General features: G+C 36.6%; 1 protein-coding gene across 1 annotated transcript; it reads right to left on the bottom strand.

Annotated features, from left to right (window-relative positions):
* Positions 1–897: 897 nt before the first annotated feature.
* LOC140166114 (G1/S-specific cyclin-D2-like) lies at positions 898–24525 on the bottom strand. The gene is made up of 5 exons (XM_072189499.1): positions 24026–24525; positions 22365–22580; positions 20175–20334; positions 15861–15994; positions 898–4356 (listed from the first exon to the last, which is right to left on the bottom strand). The coding sequence occupies exons 1-5, from the start codon at positions 24227–24229 to the stop codon at positions 4168–4170; spliced, it is 903 nt and encodes a 300-aa protein (XP_072045600.1). The 5' UTR covers positions 24230–24525; the 3' UTR covers positions 898–4167.
* Between the last annotated feature and the right edge of the window lie 319 nt (positions 24526–24844).

The raw sequence follows: 24844 nt of genomic DNA, 5'->3' as shown, positions 1-24844 counted from the left end.
TACTCACAATGCTAATTTTACATTGGAAAAAAAAAAAAAAAAAAAACACCTCCCTCCCTCATCAATTCATGAAAATCCTCTGGACGAGAACCAAAACATTAATTTTATACGGCCTTATGCTGCTTTGTGAAAAAACGAGAGCATTTTCAGCGTAAATGTGAATAAATAGCCAAATTTGCAATCCAATACCTTGTATACGTGAATTGCATTCTGGGTAGGCATGCAACAACAACAATTCCCGTTCGTATCGTTTTGAACCGGGTACCTCTTGGGTAAAAGAACGGCGCGCTAACCAATTGAGCTATTTCACCAACTGAAATATTCATGGAATTGTTTTAATTATATACGGCGGACCGTCTCCTCAGCACTTAGCGTAGTTCGCTTTTTTCTCTTCCCATGATCCGAAGTAATTTTTATTGTTTACAAACTGGTATACCTGTAAAAACCGCTGTGATTCATGATTTCTCCGGAAATACATCGACTTGGAGCGTCAAATTTCAGGATGGTAATGAGAAAAATAGTATCTATTATGTGATACCAAAACCTCATCAACAATGAAAAAAATCGGGGGGGATGATGCTGTCGATCGGGTCACGGACCTTTAAGATACAAGAAACATTTTAGGAAGGTTTTGTGATCATTAGAGGGGGTGTAACTCTCAGAACAACAAATAAAAAAGGGCCTCCTCCTTTTTCCAGACATTTTTGTATGTACGGATTGTACGCTAAAACAGCTCCAAGTATGGGTATTTACACCAATTTTACGATAAAAAATAGAAAATAAAAAGCCCCCTCTTCCTCCTTTTTTCGAAAACCCGGACGTGAAACATGTTTTATTTTTTACTTAGCCTTATAAGTCATGAACAACAAAAAATATGAAACTTAACTCATTCATCAATTTCGTTTTATATCATCATTTTATTTGTCAATCCTTTTCATGTCATACATTTCATCATTCTCCACATGAATTTAAAAACACTGTATTTAACAATAGTACTTAAAAAGTTTCATAAAATACAGTACAAAATTCATCATGTATCATATACATCAGAAATACCATTTTAATGGTAATAAAAAAACTTGTCTCCTAGTACCTGTAATAATCCAATCATAATAAAAAAGTACTTTTGAATAAGTTCATTGTCGATTCACTCTCACGTTCAAACTCGCTCCATTTCTCATCAAAAATTCAATGCAAATTCACTTTATTAAAAAATAATTAGAATAACATTTAAGGGTGCATTGTTTATTTATCAAACGGTTATCCTCTCCTTGACTTTCATCAGGCAAGATACGTATGTAAAACAACGATGTACCCTTAATTTATGTACCATTATCTAACTTTGTTTAAGAAGTATCAAATAATTCACCTCAATGATTATAAAGGGCTTAAAGGTTTTGCAAACCATTCTATTAAGTATTATTAAAGCAGCAACAACGTGACTTAAAAGATTAATATCATTTACCAAATTGGAAGACAATTATTACTTGGAAAACATTTTGTATCAAATTTTGAGTTATTGGTTGTTTATATAAAACCGCAGCAAAAAACGTGTATTTTCAAGGTATACAATTGATTAAGGCATTTAAAAATATCAATATAAAAATTGGTTACACATCAGAACAGGTTATAAAATTTCCAAAATGGTATACTATAGATTGGCACCAATTTTCTTCCTTACGCCTTACGAAAATAGTACTAAAAACGCATATATATCTGAGTAAGGTATATAAAAACGGTATCTTCGCAATGTTCTTGTCCCAAAGAGTATAAAAAACAATTACGATACAAAGGCTATGATTTGCCAATCTAATTTCTTGCGTTACCCACATTGGGCTGTTGCAGTTGAAATACATACACTTAACGGAAAGCTGACCTTAATGGATGACTCCATTTGAAATCTACACTCCCTGTGCAGGAGATTAAGGTAATGTCGTTCATAAGGGGTGTATGGATTTAAACTGTAACAGCCACTTTCCCCTTTTATTTCTACATATCGGAATATTACCTAGGACTATCATTATTTTTTAGGTGATTCAAGAATAATTTGCCACACTTTTCAGTCACTGCAAACAAGATTAATTGCTGGGAACACTCGCACAAACACACATAATTAAGAAAAGTTTTCAAAAGTAAAATGAACCAATTGAAAAAAAAAAATCAGATTTTCAGTGTTTTATTAAAAAAAATATTTCAAAGAACTTAATCAAGAGAGTACTAGAGTCGAACATTATAAGCTCCATCTCACAATATCGTCCATACAATTATATTATGGAGTTATAAAAAAATAATAATAATACAAGCTACAGCCAAAAAAATACACTGTGGTTGCATTTTACATTGAATAGTCTGAGTATATCATGTGTATTTAACTAAGCAGGCACACATGTGGTACTATTATATTGTACAGGGCTCAATATAACGAGAAGTTTTGATCCAAACTACATTCACACTCATGAACACCATATTGTGCCATCTTCAATGATATGACAAAGCACAACCGGCTGAATCAGATTGTTAATGGTTTAACGAAAAGAAACCAAGTTATCAACTGTGATTTCAAAATGTTTTTGTTTTTGTAAATTTGCAGTTATTTTGAACCCTGTTGAATCTCATAGCAACTGGTATAATAGTGCTCTCATTAGCACCGTCGTCAAGGCAGATCATTTTGTTGTTACGCAAGAGATTATTGATTAGATTCCAACATGTGCTCAGTCATAATTTGGTTATGATATTTTAAAGGCATTACAAAAAAAAAAGTAAAACGAAAAATATGTCAAGATTTTCTTAAAATCTTGAAAGCTGCAAATATTGGTAAAAAAAAGAAACCTATATTTCACTCTTTTCAAAACATTCAAAATTCTAAAGTTTTCGTACACACGAGTACGTTAACTATGATGGCAGTACTTGGTTTTTTATATACAATATATATTTTGTAAACTTTTTTTGGTCTTTTTTTGTTAACATAATAACATCAAGAGAAGAATAATATGTTATGAGTGATTGTTCTTTAGAAAGGTAGTGATTTAACATTATACTTCGTGTTACTAAGAATGTTTTGAAGTTGTAAAAAATGTAAGGAATTGGTTTGAAAATGGGAATGCTTAGAATTCAGCCATTTCGGGCGAAGATGAATTCCTCAACAATTAGAAAAATTCACTTTACATGTTTAATTATCATTTATTGATGCAAAACAACCATTGAACTTCTGTGTCAAAAGTCACAGTAAGTCAGAGGTAATAAGCCCAATCAGCATTGTAACTTCCGGTTTCCGTTTTGAGAGCAGTTTTGTTGCACTTTGACCTCTAACATATCGGGGAAATTGCTGTAATTATCATTCATTCATTATTGTAATAATGTTATCAGTAACAATATTTTAAATAATAATATTAATTTATGAAATAATCATGTTTTTTTAAAACAATTTTCATTCTAGTAAAACATTATAAATAATATTTTGTACACACAAAAAACAATTTTCCCGATAGGTCAGAGGGAAAAAAAACTGTCCCACAATGCATTGCAAATTGCAATGCAGATTTGGCTTATTATAACCCGTGTTTAGTCACCAGGGAAGACCCGCTTTAACCTGGTTTGTGCGCAGTTATTGGTATGAAGTGTGATTAACTAGAGAAAACTTGTGAACCAGTGATTATTTATTATCTTTTTGATGCCAAAATGCTACTTTCTTGGATAAAAAATGCATCTGATTGGATTTTCAATTAATAATAAGAGCATGATTAATCAAAGTCACAATTTAATCATGCTTTGGCAAATTCAATGTTACAATACACACTCGTATAAAACAAATTATAAAACGTATACAAAATATATGGCAACTTCAATTTAGTACTTTAGTTCGAAAATTTTGGAAATCCAATCATACATGCATCTTTACCCAAGAAAGATTGTTCATTAATTTAAAAAATAGCTGTTGCAGTCACATCACCACATTAAACTGTTTTTTAAGAAGTGTAAAAATGAATAACTAGCTAGATAGTCGGGATCCTTTTGACTGTTGATCCCAGAGAGGCCATGGCTTTGACCAGCAATGCCAGTTTACGCCTCAACTCTAGTAGACTAGTTAAACCAAGTATAAATCTTCTTAAACCCCATTATGTGGTAATATGATTGCAATTAGATTTATATGTTATGTTTCTAGTTTCATCAACTTTGAGCATGGGCCTGTTCAGCAGCGATCATTTTTGACACACCCTCAACATCAGTTGGGGTGAGCGGCTTATCGTTTCCCTCTTCCATAGGGTTGTGCTTGGTTGGTATCTGTAGTGTTGGATGAGGGGTAAGACTCTTGTTCAATAGTGATTCCATACGTTGTTGGCATGCAATGAGGTAGTCCTGGAGAAAAGAAAAAAAAAAGAAAGAATCTTGGTTAATTAAACTGCTAATTACAAGATAATTTTAACAAATGTAAGCAAGTAATGGCATGATCATGACAAAGTACACAGGAAGTAGGATGAATTGTGGAAAAAAGTACCCATCACCCAGGCCACTAATCTTATTATTACCCCAGCAACAAGAATTCAATTGAATAATAATTTAACAAGCACTTTGGATACATTATCGTTTGAAAATCCTTTCAGCGCAATGTCTCCAAGAACAACGACGGCGATGCAACATTTTGCCCGCAAGGCAAAAAGTTTTGTATCACAAGGTGGTCGTGGTATTAAGATTGCCGGCCTAACCTCACATTGAACTCAAGGGGGCACTGCTCGAGTGGAAATCAGCCGTACAAAGTATATGCTATGTTATGTGCACTATTAATGTTAGCCTCCATTGCCAAACCAGCAATTTTGTCGCACAGTTGGGCTACTTTTGAAGATTTTCCATGCAATTTTTTGAACAATTCCATTCCGCATAAAAACCAATGGTTAAGTAAAAACTAGAAGACTTCAACATTGACTCTTGCGACTTGCATGTTCCTCCTGTCCCATAGAAACCAAAGATTCAGAGAAATATTGGGTGACATTATGATTATTTGATACATGATTTGGGCTGAACATTTTTAGCAACCTGGTCTCGACTCTCCACTGCCTGTCTGCCAGAGTGATCAGGCAGAGCTAATGTGTGACACAGTTTAGTGGGGCCAGGGATACCCATCCATGTGCAATGCAAACTTCCGATTCAGGCGGAACAAGTCGAGAGTAAAAAGTTGTCATCTTAGGTTGGGGGCCCCACCAGCGGAATTCGCCCAGAGGTATCCCCACCAGCTGGGCATATATCAGACTATATCATGAAATAAGACAGGGCAGAGTCTGGTAGCATTTTCTCCCTCTTTCTTTCTCTTCAAGTTAGTCCATTTCTCATTGAATAATGCTTGGTTTTGTTTAAGTTTCCACAGCCATGGGAAAATAAAATCAGATGTGATCGATGTAGCCGGCCTGGTTGAACAATCTTGACAGCCTGCAGACTTTTTGGGGCATAAAACTGATGATCGGTAAATTATTCATTTATCATGACTAGGGGTGAACAACAAGTGATACCATTTCAAAGACCCTTTTCAATCACTCCAATAGACAAGTTATTAACCAAATATGGTATGATGGTACTCCACATGACCTGTCAACAACCAATCAGACAGACTGAATTACCTAACATATAGCCTAGGCTTAAAATGTTGTGTCATATTTAGTGCTATGTTGTACCTCCGCAGTTCAATTATCTACGTATTTTTTAATAAAACATTGAAATTAACCTCCTGCAGTGAGTGCAGTCTTTCCGCTTTACTCGTATTTAAAGACCCACATCGGAAACCCAGATATCCTTTTCATTTATAAGCTTTAAACTTCACCACGGTGGGATTTTCTTTCAGTTGAGCTGTAATGATCTGTAAATTGCATTGACAAAAATCCACACCGACATGATACAGCAAAAGGCAGCAACAATGGGTTTAGACCCCAATGACTTCCACAGATCCACTTCATTGTTTAACACCAAAATTGTTTCACAGTCAATACAGTTGTCAAGTTCATGAACTTTTGTACTTTACTTTAAAACACAATTTTTGTCTGTCTTTGAAGTTTTCCTAAACAACAGCAAATAAAATCTATCCCTACCACCACCAGCTACCCTTTTTATGAGCGTAGGCTTTGTGTTTGGTAGCAGAGACTGGATAGCAACATGATCCAACATCAAGAACCAATCAAAACCAATGTTTTAAAAGTTTTTATAGATTGGCTAGACACTGATGCATTCCGATAATGTCACACGACGGACAACAAATTCTTGACCGAATTCACTGTGCACCCCCACCTGTTCTTAAACACTGCCATCCAAACCATAAAAATGTTAACTTAAACATTTTTTATTTCTCCACTAATAGTTTTACCACCCCAATCATTTTTAGGGCTATTTTTAATTTAAGCACCAATAATTTGTGTTTTAGTAAATAGGTTATATACTTTAGGCCAAGTAGTTTAATAGGCAAGTAGGCCTTAAATTTAGGTCTTAACAATTGTTTTTACTTGTTCCAAAACCCGGTCATTTTGTCGGCAAAAAACAATTAAAAAGCATGAGGTTGTTAGAAAGAAGGTAATGGTACCATTGGGAATAAACACTATTTTAACATTTTTCAAACAAACTAGTTTGCCAAACCAAACCAGTTTTGTTGTAATTTATTATACAACAATAAAAAGCCGCCAATGTCCCTCAAAAAGTTTGAACATTCACGACCTACACCATCTGAATTCCTTCACTTTTTTCCCAGCATTCTTCACACCTCGTTGGTACCTTCTCCGTGTAGTCTCCTGGACAACTACAATAACTATCCAAACAAAAGTGATAATGAAGGCGAAAACGGGAAAACATTTACATCACAAGGTGCAATTAGCTCCTACACCCGGTATTTATTTGACTTTAGGACAAGATATATTCCCCACTATAAGCTGTCCCTTGACCTCAAGTACCATCCAGCCCTCCCTGGCATGTGAAGTGTTTCTCTAAGCTATTATCTTCTGTGGTCGATCAGATAGGTAAAGTGGTGACAAATATCTAGTTATCAAAGTATCACAATTAGGATTTCTCATTTCCTCCCGCCTCTAACCACCACGTTTAGAAATCATTTTGTCTGTCCACAACAAAAAAAAGTATCGGCATAGGAATTAAAAAGGCAAATGTTTATTGATATTTAATGATGTCTAAAGTTAAAGATCCGTGCTACTTTCCGCACAAGGTCAATAACTTTGGGTGTATTCCCCATTAGTACCCAAAATTGAAAGGTTAAAACTTGCCCTCAAAAAGTGTAAATCTTTAGCTCAACAGGTGTGAAGGAAAATACTTGCAATTTTTCCCAGTAAAACTTCCAAAATATTTTGATTTAAAGTTATCCCTTTTCTAGATAACTTGACAGAAATATCACTTTTTCTTCCCATTTTTAACATGCCATGCCGGGATACATAACAAATGATCATAGATCATGTAAAAAAAGTATGAAACCATAAGAATTTGACCAATGACCACCATGCGAACTAGTTCTACAACCCTGCCTGACGACAAGTGCTTACGTGCGGTCACTGGCACAGTTTTCTCCTTCTTCCTTTGGCTCTTCTCAAAAGAACAGCCCACTTGGCCCCCTAAAGTTCTGAGAGCTATTGAACTTCTAGTGACCCAAGACATTTAAAAGAACACCCAAAAATCCTCCAGGCCCGCATTCCAGACCGTAACCACAGTGGTGCAAGTATTGCCACTGGCTCACCCATTCCCATACAAATGTACTATACCAAAGGTATCCACAGTAAATTCAATTGAATGTGCCGTGAAAAAACAAGAAAAGAAAAGCCAAGAATTTTCTTGCTCTTTTTTTTCTTTCCTCCCAAAGAATGACCTAGACCCTTACCAGTGCCCTCCAGGGTTAAGTTTTGCCTGATTTAGGACAGTCCTGGGAAATACTCACTTAGGGATTTGAAGAAAGAGAAAAAAATGGACTTATCATGTGCCTACTTCCACATTCTTTCACCCAACATGATTTCTATAGAAAACCCTTTAAATCCAAATGAAAATAAACTATTATATAAACTGCAGCCATCAAACATATACTAGAAATAGGGTATATCAGATGGACTACCAAGGGTCCGCATAAAAGAGGTGCTCTTTTGACAGAAAAAGAATACAGTTTAAGCATTCAGAAGTCCAGTCTGCTGGTAGGGATGGATTAACCAGGGCAAGTGGTGGTCAACGGGTCATTTCAGGACAAACTTTGGACCATTTTCTTCTTTCCGCTCAAGGAAGAATGGTAATAGGCCCCTGCATACCAAGGAATGGCTTAAAACCACATAATTTAAGATAAAAATGGGACACTCTGTGACTCTTTCTGTTTCCAATTTCTTCAGCACTGCAGGGTTCATGAAAGGACAGTATTGTGGTGCGATGACCATTGATGATAAATCCATGAATATGGTAATATTATGCTAATGTGGCAAGATGAGATCACTTCAAAGAAGGTTGCTGGAATGTTTCAGATTCTGTACTTTCATTTTTGTAATGCATAAATTGACTAAATTCCCATACACTTCTGCGAAAAAACTAAGCCTACACTGTAAAATTGCATTGCATTGAGCTCAAACAGTTGGCATAAAAAAAGATAATCACTTTTGTGAGTGTCCGTTTTGATTCCATTCTCCCACCCAACAAAGCATTCCACCACATCCGAGTACGAGTCCAAAACTTTCCCAGCAGTTTTTAATACAATAATTAGAAAATCACAAAATTTTGTGGTTTGCTTATCAAAATTCTTCACCATATCAATATGGCCCAAATCCCTCTGGTCTTCGATGTGCAACAATTCCTACCTCCGGACAAAGCAATCACAGCTAGGGCTGTTTAAGTTGTGTTTAACTAAATAGTAATGGTATTTAAAGTTATGGCAGTTTAGTTAACTGCCAAATGTGTATGTATCAAAATTTCCACTCGCACAAAGAGAAGACGCTGTCCAGAGTAGACAGTTATGACTATTCCATATTTTAAAAATTGATGAGCACTGATTGATGCCATCCCACTGCAGTTAAACCAAAAAGTTCACTTGTTGGGAGTCATCACTAGAAAGGAGCCCAATCAGCACCTGTTCATCCACTTCCGTACATAAAAAAGGAGCCCAAAATTACACCTGTACCACTACTTCCATGTGTATTAACATGATAAAATTAGCCCAATCGGGTGTTTTCCCCCCTTCAAATCGAGCATAGAGATGAGTTTCTTTGTCTGAAGTTCTGAAACAAGTGGGTCATCAAGCTGTGTCAATGTATCTGAAACACACATGTTCAGCTATGTCTAATGTGTTATTACATTACAATCTCGCTTCTTGTGTTGAGCTATTTATTTTTCTTGCAGTTACAGAATTACCAGTTTGCAACATGCAGTCAATTTTTCATCACTGGGATGGCAATTATGTCAAAAGGCCCATATGTGTAGCTAAAAAAAATGTTATATCCATGTAGCAACAAAATGTTTCTTATTAATCATCAGCTCCATACCAAAGTGACATGATCCACAAACACCTTGGAAGCACACTTCCCATCCTGAAGCAACTCTTTTATGAACCATCAGATTATTATCCAACCATGAATGCCAGGGTAAAAATATCAAACAATTCAGACAGTTTTAGACATATTAAGGCAAATTTTTGACAAATGGTCTAACCTTATGCTCGCCCCTCTCTTCCTAACTGCAGAGATTCTGTTACTTTTCCCAAGAAAGAAAATCGCTCACTCCTCGGTTCCTTGTGTATATTATTAACATGGTATACAATCTCCGTAATATAGGCCTATTAACACAATGATTTTAAGGTAAACTTAGGGATGTCATGGCCTGTATTTCAGGGTCACTGAAGCTTTCCTAGACATGGCATACTGCAGTGGGATGAAGTACCCAGACTGTATATAAATACAAAGGCATTTCTTTCTTTTCTCACTATTTTTCCATCCCTGCGATCTTTATTTTTCTTAGTGTAATGATCCTCTGTTAGCCTTGCCGACTGAAATTCCAACATCTTATGAGTTTACCTTGTAATGTTATCACTTGGTTCAATTGGCTTCCTTTCTTAGGTTACCATCATTATCATGTGTGGGGTTTCCTCGGCACACCAAATGTGAAATTGAAAGAATCTTTTGGGATGTAAGCACTTTTTTACTTTTAACAAGATGTTTGGTGGTTTTTCATCCATGCTATTTTATTCATGTAGTGTCAAATTCTGTAACATACCAGTGTCGTTTAGGAAACTAAATCAAAATTGATGCTAATCTCCTAAGCAAATATTTCAAAATGTATAATTTCAACTGATATTACATCTTTCAATATGTCACAGGGCTACAGGTCTCCATGAAAAAATATGAAAGTATTAAAGCATTATGGCATTCATGCGAATCTGATGAATTAGGAGTCATGTCAAACCTGACAACGCCAGCCAGCAAGGGCAGGCAGACGTTAGATGTCTTCTATGTTTCGCCGCCCTATACCACACACTGTAGGAACCAGGACGGGATCATTTCCCATGTGCAGTTAAGTTCAAAGTGGGAAGGAAAAAAGTCCCCACTGGCCTTGTAGAGACACCATGTCTCCTTGACAAGAAGAATGGGCTCTTGTAGAGGAGAAACATGACCATCCCCTGCAGATATATGAACGCAATGCTAACGGATCAATTCCAACTGACATACTTTCAGTTTGATACCAAATGTTGCATGATTGTAGCAAAGCTGCCATTCTGATGTTAATAGTGTATCAACTGGGGCAGGCTATTAGTCCTAGTCTGTCAAGAGCCTAGACCACCATATAGGAAGTCAACTTGTCACTTGCAAACCTCGTGGGACAAACAGACACAAGCATTATCTGCTGAGCTGACAGCCATTTTGAAATGTCAAAGTCAAAGTGTACATCTATCACAATTATCATGTGGAAACAATGTACTTCTATGATGACTGCAATCTGGTCTTGAAAATTATTTGAAAATGATCCATCTTTCCACAGCTTAGACCATGACCCTCAAAACTTAGCTGAACTGAACACTGCCGAATTCTGCACCTTAATCTTAAAACAAATACACACCGAATAAACTTGACCTTAAGTTTGTTCAGGTGGACATTCTAAACCTATGAAACAGCTGACTAGAAGTCATGACATTTTATCCGCTAACAGGTGCTTGACCTTTGACCTATGCTCAACAAGTTTACAAACCCATGCATTGAAAATAGCCACCATGAACGGTGGACATGAAAGGTCCCAATAGGTTTTGTATAGACAGACAGCCCCAGAGGGTCTATTATAGCGTAGCACTTGAAACTGGACCAGGAGTACTTTGACCAGGCCAGTCAGCCAGCAGGTCACACACACACAGTCGAGGTCACCGATTTTCTAACAGCGAGTTCGCTATAATCAGTCGCTTTGCGACTGGACCAAAAGACTATGTCTGAACTTTTGAGGCGATTTGTGACCCCTAGTGCAAAAGCAGAGTCAACATGGACGGTGAGTAGTTTTGTTTACAAAATTTGCCGTAGAATGATACCAAATTCGACATGTTTTTGTTCTTGTTTGATGATGAAAAGTTGTTCCGATGAAAATTTGGGGTGTTGAAATTTGGAATCTTCAAACTGTGTTATTATCCGGGCTGATTTCGATGTGAAAAAACGAGTGAATTAGTCACGTAGAGAAGGATGTAAGCTTTCGTGTTATACCAAATTCATTACATCGTGGTTTGGTTCAGTTTGCAAAAACACGATTTGCAATTGGGGTCGATTTTGAAATGGACTCGAAATCAATCAATGATTATAATATTGTGGAGCTAGCAATGTGGAGCATTTTACATTAATAATATGGCTTGCAAATTTAATTTAAATCGTTATTGTTTGAAGTTTATAATTATTTTATCTTGTTAAATAATTAATTAATTATTAATTTATTTGTTCTATCTTTTATATTATTTACAATTCCAGGATCTGTGTGACGGCGTGACGGGAGGCACGAAAAACCGCACAACAAAGAGGAAAACAACAGAGACAAACATGGAACTTCAGTGGTTGATGAGGAACTACAATTCATATTTAAATATCTCTAAAACACTGTCATGACTGTAGACTGTCATTATTTTTAAGGGGACTGTTGAATTGTAAATTATGGAAGCAAATCTCTGACTGAGACCGAGGCGGTATTTGATGAGAAATGGCGTCAAAGGCGATGCGTCGTCTTGTGGTTGGAATTGTGAATTTTATTCCTGGACCTGCACCGTACTGCAGAAAGAAATCAGAGGCTTGGAGCGTAGAATGGAACAAATCCGAACAATAAATATTTAGTTTATAAATACGATGATCTTGATTTATTAATTATGGTTATGGAATACAATGGAAATACTTCATCGTCAACGAATTTAAAATATCAGGTACTGAGAGCTTGAAATCACAAATCATTTTCTTTTTTTAATTGTGCTAAATTATTGTGTAAAATCAGCCTAATTTATTTTTGCCTAAATTTATTGATTTTGACTGAAATTTTCAAAATATGTTTGCAAAAAATTGTCCTGACCGACCGACACTAATTTAAAAGTCTATGCACTCGTAAAACAACCTTTTTTTGGTTGCCTCACAGTTATATTTAAAACCTGAGACCATAATACCTATGGTCTCAGTTTAAAAAACAAGAAAATATTATTGCATTGTATAGTTGAACAATTGCCTGCATAAATTTACATCAGATTTGGATTGTTCATTTGACTCGGCTTCACCTTCATGTATAAACTATCTATATGAAAATTAGTTAATTCCTGTTCATCGTAGAACTTTCCCACATGGGGTATACAGCGTAGAACGCAGACGCGAAAACTTGAAAAGTTGTTATTGCACAAACACGATTAGTCGGTTCTGAAAATGTTGCAGCTGTGCTGTATGCCCTTGTGTTGGGTACCAGTGCGAAAATGTCCACAATGAACATGAAATTAGCAATTTTCCTATCCAGGATCAGCTTTTGAAAAATATTGTTTTATCAAGCCCAGTAATCCCCAGATGTTTTTCCTGAATTCATTGATCTGCTAGTCCTTCAAGAATGACTATCGGCTTAGGTTAAAATCTATTAATAGCGAGGCGACTTGGCCTTGACCTCGTTGTTCGGCTTTGCGAACATATGCTTCCATGAGCCCCCCCATAGCTGAGGTCATTCTCGAAGGACTATGATCTGCCAATGCATTGCATTTGTATAAATCTCTTCCAAAATGTAAATACCATAGTAATTTGATTATTCAGTTTGTACGCTAGAAGTTAAAAAGAAATAAAACAACTGTTTCAGAAATTAAAAAAAGTGAAATGCTTTCTTTTTAATAAAAAATAATTTTCAAAATGGAGTGTTTTGTAGTCGTTATATGGCTATTTACCCACAGGTGTGGTAACCGTATGCAGCTTAGCCTGAGCCGGGAGCCTGAGTGTGTTTACCGAAGCTGGACCAATAATATCTTGCTTTATTCCGCAACTTTTATGTATGATAGTGTGATGTTGCATCATTGATTTACCCATCCCTGATTTACCCCAGAATATTTGATAAAACCATTGAAGCCTGCTTAAACAAGAACAAAGTCAAGTTAGTTTGGGCTGAAGATGCAAGAGTGCAAGAAATAGGGCCTACATATAACATATTCCATTTCACCAGATCTTTCTAGAAAAGAGTGTGGTATCTTGCCTGGCAGTGTGACATCCATTCAATCAATTTAAGCTTAGGGACCGTTCACAAACACTTGTTAGGCCTGGGGGTGCTCATACAAAATGGGGGGCTTAAAAGTTTTGACCCTCGGGGCTGAACTGAACATTATGACCATAAATTTTCCCAGGAAAATTGAGTTTATTTATGTATGGGGTTGACCTATAATTTTCATTTTGAAAATGAGGGAGGGCCTGAATTTATTGAGATCTGAAAAGGGGGCCCCGAAAATTTTTCGTGATGAAATTTTTTGCACCCCCCCCCCAACATTTGTGAACGGTACCTTATAGTCCGAGGTGCTCTGACGATAACACTCCGATCGCCAGGCAATCTACGTTAATAACGTATGTATGTAGGCCAGTGGGACAACGAAAACGCTACGTGAACGAGCTAGGTACCTTACTGTTTTGACCCCCGATCATAATAAAATGATCGCGATCGCCGTAGTTCTGCAGTGCAAAGCTTCATGCTTCAAGTAAATAAAGGAGAACTAGCGTAATGTTCCCAACTTCCACCTGGTTACATTTTTTTCATGCATACACTTAAACATTTCCTTTTCTTTTAATTACTTCAGCTGCACGTAAAATGGTAAACATAGCTTGTTTACTTCATTGTTTATTTCCGGTTTATTTACCTATCGTAATTTTGAATATTCATGATCTTGTATGTCAATCGACCAGCCACAATCGGTTATTTGCAAGACGTGAACGCAAAGTTTGGGCTCTGTCGTGACCTGATAAACATTTCTCCTCGTGTTAGATTCTGTCATGGACGCAAAGAATTTTGATGTCGACAGTTGAGATATTTTTCGTGTTATTATCCGGCGGAAATAGTTCATGTAAATTGAATACTTGTATTACGTGGAAAACAGATCAAACTTTGGAAATATTGTGTTTTTCTGGATCATGATCCGATATTATGTGAAAAATAACCACATTTCTTGACTGAAATTTGAGGCTTAATCATATGATTTTTCCGAGGTAAGTTTGACCTTCCAAAATATGTTTTAAGCCATAATTTTATCATCAAACACTAATATATAGTATATAGATATAATATTTTGCAGAAAAGCAAATTATTTTATGATATTTTAAGGAGAAATTTGAACTCCAATTTGGGGTTTCGACCACGCAACTGCATTGAGCTACCGAGGTCACGCTGTGTGCACGGGTCGTGGAAGTTAGAAACTAGACGCTCGCTGCACGACCTGCTGGCTGACTGAGGCGGTTATCTACTTGGGCAAATTAGTGGGTTACCAATAGGCCTAGATGGCTGATCCGAGATTGCTACACAATGCACATAGATAAATATTGTATTAAATGGTGGGAACTGGGCACAGGAAAATACTTTGTCATCATGATCACACACAATACTTTACTTAACAAATTTTAATATGAAAATTTTTTGAAAATTAAAAAGCACAACACTGCAGGTCACACAATTTACTTTTCACACACACATGCAATTATGATTTTTCTTTATATTGATTTGTACAGAATAAAAACAAACAGGCGTTGAAAGTAGCGGTGCAAACAGTCCAAGAGGGTGATTATAAAAGGGTGCAGAAATTTGCACTGTGTACTTTAAATTGGACATAAGAGGCAGAGAGGGGTTTTGGATTTGATCAGCAACTTATGTAATGTTTGCCTATGCCTTGTTAGAACCATGTTAAGAGACATGTTGAAAAATGTTTAAAAGTCTTGAGTCAAAAGTTATGTTTTGCGAGTGACGTGGGTATGCCACGGGAACATAAGGCTACGAGGTGTAGTGTTGGTGTGACTTGACTGATAATGTTAGGAAAAGATTCTAGTATAGCGCCCCAGGGGCTGGTTTAAGTGTCTGGTTGCTATTGGGAAACATCCGAACTGCAAGGAATGTTTGCACAACCTAACAAGATTTAGCTAGCAAAACACAATTTGACCAAAAAGCCATGTAACATCTCTCAAAGCTGGTCCGATGGTCTGACTCTGCACATTTGGGTTTGGTTTCTAGACAAGATTCACGAAGTTTCAACAGTTCAAAGTTGGTGTTTATCTTTTCACTAATAAAACACCCAAGTAAACATTCTAGAATCACCGATTTAAGTGCAACTTTGAGAGATGGAATATTACACAAAACTTTTGACCAATCGTAAGGAGGATCATTTTGCAAGTGGCCAATCATAGAAAGTGTCTTACCAATTCTATTTTTGTTATCCTTTGTAATTGGTCCATCAAATGAGGAATAGGTTTAGTTGAAAAAAGACCATTTGCTGCTGCTCCTACACTGCTGGCTGCAATAATGGAGGGCGGTTGCATTGCAAAAGTATAATCTGTATAAACAAAAAAAGAACGAAGAAAGAAAAGTTTAATTTTCAATTCTCAGAAAAACACGACTGCAAACTAATCAGACTGAATTCCTTCATCTTTATGTGGGTGCAGACGTAATAAAATCTCACAAATCTAATCAGTTTTCAACTTAATATAAATAAGTGTGGGTTTCTCTCTGGGAGAAATTGAAACGATGGCAACCAAACCAACAATTAAGTCAGAAGTTTCTTTTCGGTAAACTCCATGTCAATTGTAAGGTAAAATTCACAAGGGAGACTGTGGTGGTTCATGTTGGTATGCGTTGGCACCAGTGGGAACAATTAACAAGAACACAAAAAATACACAGGGCTCAGTTTTAAGTTATTCTGTATGTAAAAGCTCTTCTTCTTCAAATACCAATGGAAGGGTTTCATGTTTTGTTTAGCCTCCTGACAAATTCTTGGATTAATGATGAACCACCGTCTTTATACAAATCACACCAAGTGTGCATGTTCAACAAGTTAGGTCCTTTACTTCTAAATTTGGTACCAGTACAGCAGTACTTAATCTATTCCCAAGTTATTCATTAGCAAAATATGTGGTGCACCCCTTCTAAGAGGAAACTACCCTCAACAAAAACTATAATTATCATGATATTCACATAGTCTCCTCCGCAGCCAGTTTGGTTACGCTCCCTCCACACAAACAGTCTGCCAATGGCCACTTATAACGCCGTTTCTGATTGGCTACACGTATATAGCCGTAGAGCTGTACATACGGGAACTTGATTGACCTCAGTCTAGCTGGCGAGATGGCGGGTCAAACTTGCTCATGAATAATAAAGTAGCCGTCTAGCCGATCGACCAATTGAAAGCTTTGTTTGACGTCAAGCTGGATGACGTCGGCAGAAAACCGTTAGCGAATCAAAAAGGACCAGTTCGTGACCATTGGCAGACTGTTTGTGTGGAGGAGGCGGAACCAAACTGGCTGCTGTGGAGACTAGATATTCACACTACACACACACAAGTCAGTAAATTCTTTCCATTCAAGTATAACAAAAAAAAACTAGCTGTTCAATGGAATAGGATTTAACATTTTAATAGGGGCGAAAAATTTGTCACATTTTTTTTCTTCAGGAAGTCTTGGTGGTACAAGGCACTTTTATATTTTGTGTAATGCATGACAGCACAAGGTATGACTAGAATTTGGATCTGGATCTATCTGGTATTATTACCAATGGGCCTTCCTAAAGGTAGTCTGTATAGTGTTAGTACATAATGGGGGACCCTATCCAAATAGCTACAACAAGCCTAGAAATGTTCAGACTATTGTAAAGAAATATATTATTCATCATTTTCATGTATAAAGCTTGTTTAGTAGGTAAATTTGGTAACAACTTGATCAAAAGAAGGCCAGACAACCTTCTAAATACACAATGCCCTCTCTCAGACTATAATAAAGACTGCATAACAATGGGACCAATTTTGGGGAATCCCTCCCCATTGCGGGTCATTCTGATTTTTCAATATTAGCAATATGTTCATGTATTGGCGTTGCTCACATACCATAAAACAAGCTACCCCCTCCCATTTCGTTCTGCACTACTTGGTGTCGTCATAATAATCATACCATCTTCCCATACCAAATATAACAATTGAAATTCCTGTTGCATAATAAATTAAGGCCCACCCAATGTAAAGAATTGATTATATAAGTATTATTGGTCAGTCGGGACTCTGGTGGTGTTGGTCAATTCAATTTTACCCTGCTGGACTAGTATAATGGGGAGAAAATTGACCCACTGTATCTGTGTGGTGGTGACCATCCATGGCTTGGTCATGCTCCCAGGCCACAGTGCGATCTTTGGCCTGGCTAACTGGATGGGCCCATCCATGAAGCACTGGGGCAGTTCTGGGCTGGCTCTGCCTAGCAACAGTGGGAATTCATGATCTTTCTTAGACAACTAAATCCTTTGGTCTTTAGTTTCTTTGAAAAATGTTTTTTGAAGAGCCTAGTTGATTTGTTTATAATGTCATGTGTATCAATTTGTACATCTAGCCCAAAAATGTGTTGCAATGTCGCATGGGAACATTTTGCAACAACTTCAGCAGCCTGGAAAAGCCCATAACATTGGCAATGTGAACATTCTGTACAGTCAGATATGACAAGGTCATAAAAAGTTGAAAAATGTTGACATTGTGCTTCTCGTACTCTGACTGAACTCCAAATCATGTTCCCATAGAGCGCACCCTCAGATATTGGTGCATGAGAGAATTTGATTTCGAACCAGGACTCATTATCTTTCCAATATTGTGTCTCATTTCGGTTGTTAATCTAAATCTGAGATTGAATTCCTCAATGCCAAACTGCTGCCACCCACATAAATTTGGGTTCACCTACATTTCCACACGATAAAATTGGACAAATTTGGTGTTTTATCACTAGTGCTTTATCAATTTTTGTAACTTGTGTGAACTTCAAACTGCCTACTCGGAATTATTGAAATTTCTGCAAGGTGTTCCTAACTTTTTTTTGCAGGAGTGGTCCGCTGATAATACATCAAACAATGTTTTTATTTTTCATCTGAATTTTCCCACACTACCTCATTTTGCTGAATGTCAACATGAATTGTCTGTGGAATGTGCTTTGCAACTCACATTAATAAAATTATTGTTTATCTAATAAAAAAAAATAATGAGCAAGTGTTTCTAGTATATTACTCCTTGTGGAATAGACCAATGCAAGTTATGTAATGAATGTCCTTTGATTAAAAACAAAATATTGAAAGGATTAGAGGGCTTGTCCTTTAGTTTTTTAATAGGAAAAGGAATGGGGACTTTTTGTTACTCAATATTTGAGTTACAGAGTTACATAACAATTAACATAATAAACCTGTAGGCCTACAAGCATCCTAAACAATATTTCCTCATAATTTGAGGATCTGAGGCACTTCATGAGATTGGGATGTTAACATTGTTGTATATTTCCCCTAATAGGGTCCCCCCCTTCATTGAACGGGCCATGTTAGCCAATCAGACTAGTCTACATACAGGATCTATTCAAAAGAATCAATAAAAACTTCTCAAGTTAAGCTGGAGTCAAAAAAAGATGAATAGCTTGATTTTGAATAGAAATAAATTGATGAAGTGCCTTGCACTTATGCTTTTTGCATTCTTATCAAATACATGATAAGTAGATGGTTTTGTATTGAGAAAAAACCGGATCAGCTGATATCTGTCAGAGCATGAAAATAGTGGTCAGAGGTAATAACATTGGGGTTCCACTTCTTTTTCTGTCACATGACACATTGGGAATGCGAGCAGAAGATTTTTTGAGCACACATAAGTTTAGCAGATGTATCACAATTTTTTTTATTAGAAAAATACAAGCAACTGTATCTTTGCTTCGGTCCTCTCACTTAGTCTCAGCATTCCATTGCATGTAGGCCAATAATGCCTACGACTTGAGTGCTAGCAATATATTGAATGCCTGTTCAAAGGTCTATTGAGTGGGAGTTTTAAGTGGACCCTTTTATAGAGGGCTTGCTTGCCACCAAGATCAACCTAGCTATTTTTGTAATGCAATTCCAGGGTAATCCCCTTTCTCAGACTTGAAAAAAATATGTGAATTTATTTGAACTCCCATTTAACTATTGATTCAAATAAAGGCCCCCTATGCCGAAATTCCAAGTTTACACATGGGTTCAATGGATATTATTTACACTTGAAATTTGCAACTTTTAATAAATTGTATGACATCAAAAGAATGCACACACAACCTGGTGTGAGCCCATCCCATTGAAGTTGCTTAACCCTGTCGGGCCAGGCAAAAGTGAAAGCATTTCCAAATTTCATTCCTGAGAAATTCTTTGACAAATTGGTTTTTAAAGGAAAGTATGTCTTCATGGCCTATTTATTATAATTATCTGCAGTTTGGCTGATCATAATAATTCAAACAATTTATCAATGATGAAAACAGACGGAAACAAAAAAACCTTACCTTTTCTCCAATTTGTACAAATATTATCCAAAATGCACTTAATATACAGTATCATATCATCACCACGTCTTAACTACACAATACACAAAAATTTCCAACACAAAGCATCATGGGATAGCAAAAAACAAGCAATGCATCCTGGGTATCAATATTTTTTGCAAAGGGCGGTCTTGAGAGTGTAAATCAACCAATCAAAACACTGACCTGTTGCACATAGTGCAATGAAAGTCTGTGCATGTTTTCTAAGTTGTGTGGCTTGTAGTCTACTGATGGCTAGTCTATGAAGAATTTGTTCTATGAAGTCGTGTGGTGTGATTGCTGATAGGTCCCATTTGAGTTTACATAATACTAGTTGTTCAAATTGCTGCAGAAAAGAGAAAAAAAAACAATAGGAAAGTCGTTAATATTTTTAGTTCACTTAAACACTTTTAACATGAATTCAAAATTTTAAAATTTATATATTGGAAAATTTCTCCTGAAAGTCACACCATTGCTACTTTCCCTTTTAAGGATTTTTTTTAATGTCAACTAATTTCAAGCTTGAACGGCACTTTGCTCATTTATGACATCACTGATCAGTGCCATATTGTCAATCACTCTTAATTTGTTCCCAGGGACCACAAAACCCCACTTCAAAAACCAAACACTTCCTCATCAACCATTTCCAAGAAAACCCTCCCATTTTTTATACGTCGGCATTCTCATCAATACCCAAAAGACCCGACCTTGCTGGACCCAAGTTCCCACCATCCCTGATGTGACATACCACTATCTGTTACAGACATCTGTGTGTCCTCTTTTCAGTAATCATGGTGATACATCGCACCATAAAGATGTAATAAAATACCAATGAGACCACAGAAGACGAACAGGAAATGAACTATTTAGTCATGGATGTGGGCTCATCTATTTCTTAGTCCGAATTACATATCTAAACCAATTAATTACGCTATCGAATACCCCGATAAGCTTCTCTATACACGGCCTCCGCATGTTTAGTTTTCGCCTCAGTAATTACCGCAGTGGTGATTACGTAAGGCCTTCCTACTTAAAAGGTCAAGTTTACCGGCAATGTATCAATATTTGTATTCATTAATAAATCTTTAAGTTAAACAAGTGATTCATTATTTAAGGACTTGACGGCTAACTTGAAACTTCCGATTTTCGGCGCATTGACTATCATTAATATCAAGTATCATGCACCACATACCAATGCATACGGCTCATGCATAGGCCTATGTGTATACTGTGCCAGATTCAGTTTCATTTCGGACCATCGTTTGACCACTAGCCAATGAGAGAAATCGAATCATTTAAAATCCAACAATACAAACATTTGCAAACAATTCCCTTTGTAACATTTATCAATTGCAACGGTTTTCAATTTCTAAACTCCATTTGCAAAATGAAGTTCTATCTGAAATCAATGCATAAACCTACTTTTCCCATGCTATTTGCATTCCAACACTGACCACGACTTCGATCTCCATTTTCCATACACGTGAGAAATGAATTGAACTTGACAAGATGACAATATGACAAGATCAATAACAATACGACTAAGCCGTTGGGTCATCAAAAGATAAAACCACCTCCCACATTTTAAACCTGTAATCATCGATTTTTGAAACACTGAAAACATCCTGTTTTTATCATGTTTAAAGAATTTCCAAAACAATTTGCGGATTTATAACTTAAAAGAGTAAACACGCGGAAATCAGCAACAATTACGGTTGTGTATTATTTAAACATCTGTGTTTGGCAAGAACACTTCAAAATAATTTATTTTACTTTGGTCTTCGTTTTAATAACCAAAATGGACCGTTGAACGGATTCGAAGCTCCGAACAGGACTAAAACGTATGATCTCACCTGAAGATCTTACGAAAGGCTTGTGAAAAAATGCAACTCCACTCATTTGTTTGTATACACACGTAGCTGTGTTGCAAACTTGCGATACATGTGCATACATTAAACTCATTAAAGTCATGTTCGCGTATACGCTCGTCGGCTACTTAGCATATCAAAGTGAAACTTTTGTGCGCCTAGACAACTAACCAATCAGGAACGAGAACCTGTCAACGTGTAGTTGCTGGGCCGAAATGTTTGCAACATGCCAGTGCCCAGCTACGCGATATTTCGCGGGGTATACGATAAGTGCTGCATGGATCGGAAAGACCCATTTCCTATTGAACCGTACGTCAATTTTGATCGAATAAAGTGCTTTTGAACATATATTTACTTTCGTTTTCTTAATATTCATGGTATACGAATTGAGCATATTAGTTAGTGTTTGCAAAATATTAAGATTCATAAATGAATAAATGAGCGATTCAGTTTTAAAACAAAATTACACAACATTTTAAATATAAAATATTATAAGAAAATTACTTACCAGTAGCTGGTCTAATGTTATAGAGTTATCTGTATATATGATGAGTTTTTCAGCTGTAAGAGGTGCAGTGTCTTTTAATTTTGACGCTAAAAACATACAAGTTGCGCCTAGTAATTGGAATTGGTTCCGCCTAAGTCTTACAATTGCTAAAATTCTGTCTAAATAGTTCATTGCTAATGGAAAGACCTCTTCTTCACATTGTTGCTCTTCACACACCTACAGAAAGAAAAAAATGGAGGGAAAAATAGGGAAAGGAATTAGTATTAATTGATTGAAATCACCCAAGTGTTGGAACCAAGGACTTCCCACTCGGATATGAACTGCTTCCGAAAGACCGCCAAAACTAGTGACATTTTTGCTGGCCTGGATGTGACGGGAGGCCTGGATGTCGGTAAATTTCATGAAATTGAGCACATTTTACATGAGAAATTAATCTTTCAAATTTGTATGTACTTCGTCAACATTATACGGACTTCTTTAAATTTATACGCGGCTTAATTTGATCATTACAAACATGAAGAAAATCTTAATTAATGATTGATCCGCTATCGCGCCATTTTGAAAATGAGGCTCGAATTCCAGGGCACAACCAAGGTCTTAGCGTAGTTCGCTCTATACTGTCACGGAATGTGGACCAATTTGACAAAACATATGGGCCTCACTTTTTGTGAAGTTTATGCTTTTGAAGCCATTTTATTTTATAAAAAGTTTTATGAAACAATAAGATAGTAAATTTATTTGAACTTTTTCATCAATGTTTGGTTGATTACTATCTGCGAACGGAATATTTAACAGTAAAAAAAGGGCACTTGAGTTGAAGAGTTTCAAGTAAAATTTGCATGGCCAAGGGTTAATTTCAATACAAATTTTGCTATCACGAAGAAGCTGTCATCATGTAACTTAAAATTTTTTGATAAAATATACACAAAAGCCCGGCACAAAAGGCCTATATATTAAAACCAAACGCCAATATTTTGTAAACGTCATATCGATGTAAAAATGCAAGGACATTAATAATTACAACATTAAAAAACAATATTTGATTCACAAAACGAAGCATGTCATAATTATATCATTTCTTTGATTCATTGGATTTTTAAAAATAATTTCACATTATTAAAGTTTAATTGCAATCGCCAATCAAGTTTGTTAACCATGTTGTATATCATGGTTGCCAAGGTGTAAAAACAAATGGTTGGTTTGAGCAGTGATCACAAATTCATATGCGTTGATATGTTAAATTCAGATGCGACATATAATCATACATGCATATTTTATTTATTACATAATTATACTACTTTTCCGAATTCGCAATTTGAGCTGAAAAAGCTTGAACGATGAGCCTTGAAACTGGCTTTAGCTATGGCTACACGTGTGATTTTCAGAACATGTGCGGTGATTACCGACCATGCATGCAGGCGAAGACATGGCGAAGTTGCTCGTGACAATCTAGCCACCGTGCACTATTTTAACAGGTGAAATGGTTCCTCAAAATTTGACAATAACAGCAATACTTATTAATATTAACAGAGATATTAAACACTCAATATAGAACATGTAAACACGACTTTGACAACTAACATGACTAAGTACAAGATAAAATTGTCATTACGAAAAATGACAAGTTATGTAAAGGAATGCCGAAACATTCCGACACTCACCTCAAACATCCACTGAGCTACCATTTTCCTCATAAACGGTCTTAACTCCTGTTGAAAATGATTTCCAAAATAGTCCGAACAAGGTGTATATTTGTCCTCTGCAGCAAGAAGATTATTTAAAACTCGTTCATCATTTAATAGCACTGGGTCTGGATAGGCCCTTGTGACAGTTTCAACTTCGCAACAGAAAAGTTGCTGGCTCATGATGTTGGTCTTTGATTACGTTGATTCTCCCTCGCTGCTATCCTTTGGTTATACAGCGACTGGAGGTAGTAAACTTTTCCAAAGATGTTGTAAATAATGATCAAGAGTGCTGTTGCTTGTTTTAAGATCGGGCGCTGTTAAAATACCACTATGTTGTGATGTTGTCTCTCACCTAATTAGAAATGGGAGAAACGGTGGCCAACGTTGCTTGTTTTATGGTAAACTTGGAGTAGTGGATTTCACGTGTGTACAGGCCCAATTCTTTATGGCCACTGATTGCCTTTTGTTTAGCAGGGAATCCCATAGATCCGGTATACCCACTTTGCGCCATAGACGTCACTTACCGCTGTATGAATATACATAAACGTCATTCATAAACATTGCAAGTGGCACGTGGCTCACTCAGTGCAGTGACTTCGTGAATGTACAATGTACGGCCCACTTGTTGATTAGGGAATGCCCATACAGTGTGATGGTATGCATGGGCTATCCCCGTTTTGAGTACACGCTGTGTGGTACACTGGAGTCCCACCTCCAAAATAATCAATAGGGTAGTGAGGTAGGTGACTTGACTGTACTGTCAAGTTTCTAGGCAGTTTTGACCGGCCCAGCATG

Source organism: Amphiura filiformis, chromosome 12 (genome assembly GCF_039555335.1).
Source record: "Amphiura filiformis chromosome 12, Afil_fr2py, whole genome shotgun sequence".
Classification (NCBI taxonomy): domain Eukaryota; kingdom Metazoa; phylum Echinodermata; class Ophiuroidea; order Amphilepidida; family Amphiuridae; genus Amphiura; species Amphiura filiformis.
The sequence above is the reverse complement of the archived record's forward strand: the minus strand, read 5'-3'. Positions and strand labels throughout refer to the sequence as shown.

Excerpts from the sequence above, each read along its gene's own strand:
- LOC140166114 (XM_072189499.1), bottom strand. The coding sequence starts at position 24,229 with ATGAGCCAGCAACTTTTCTGTTGCGAAGTTGAAACTGTCACAAGGGCC. Across the intron at positions 20,335-22,364 it reads TAACATTAGACCAGCTACTG|CAATTTGAACAACTAGTATT; the intron begins GTAAGTAATTTT and ends TCTTTTCTGCAG. Across the intron at positions 15,995-20,174 it reads CATTGCACTATGTGCAACAG|ATTATACTTTTGCAATGCAA; the intron begins GTCAGTGTTTTG and ends TTGTTTATACAG.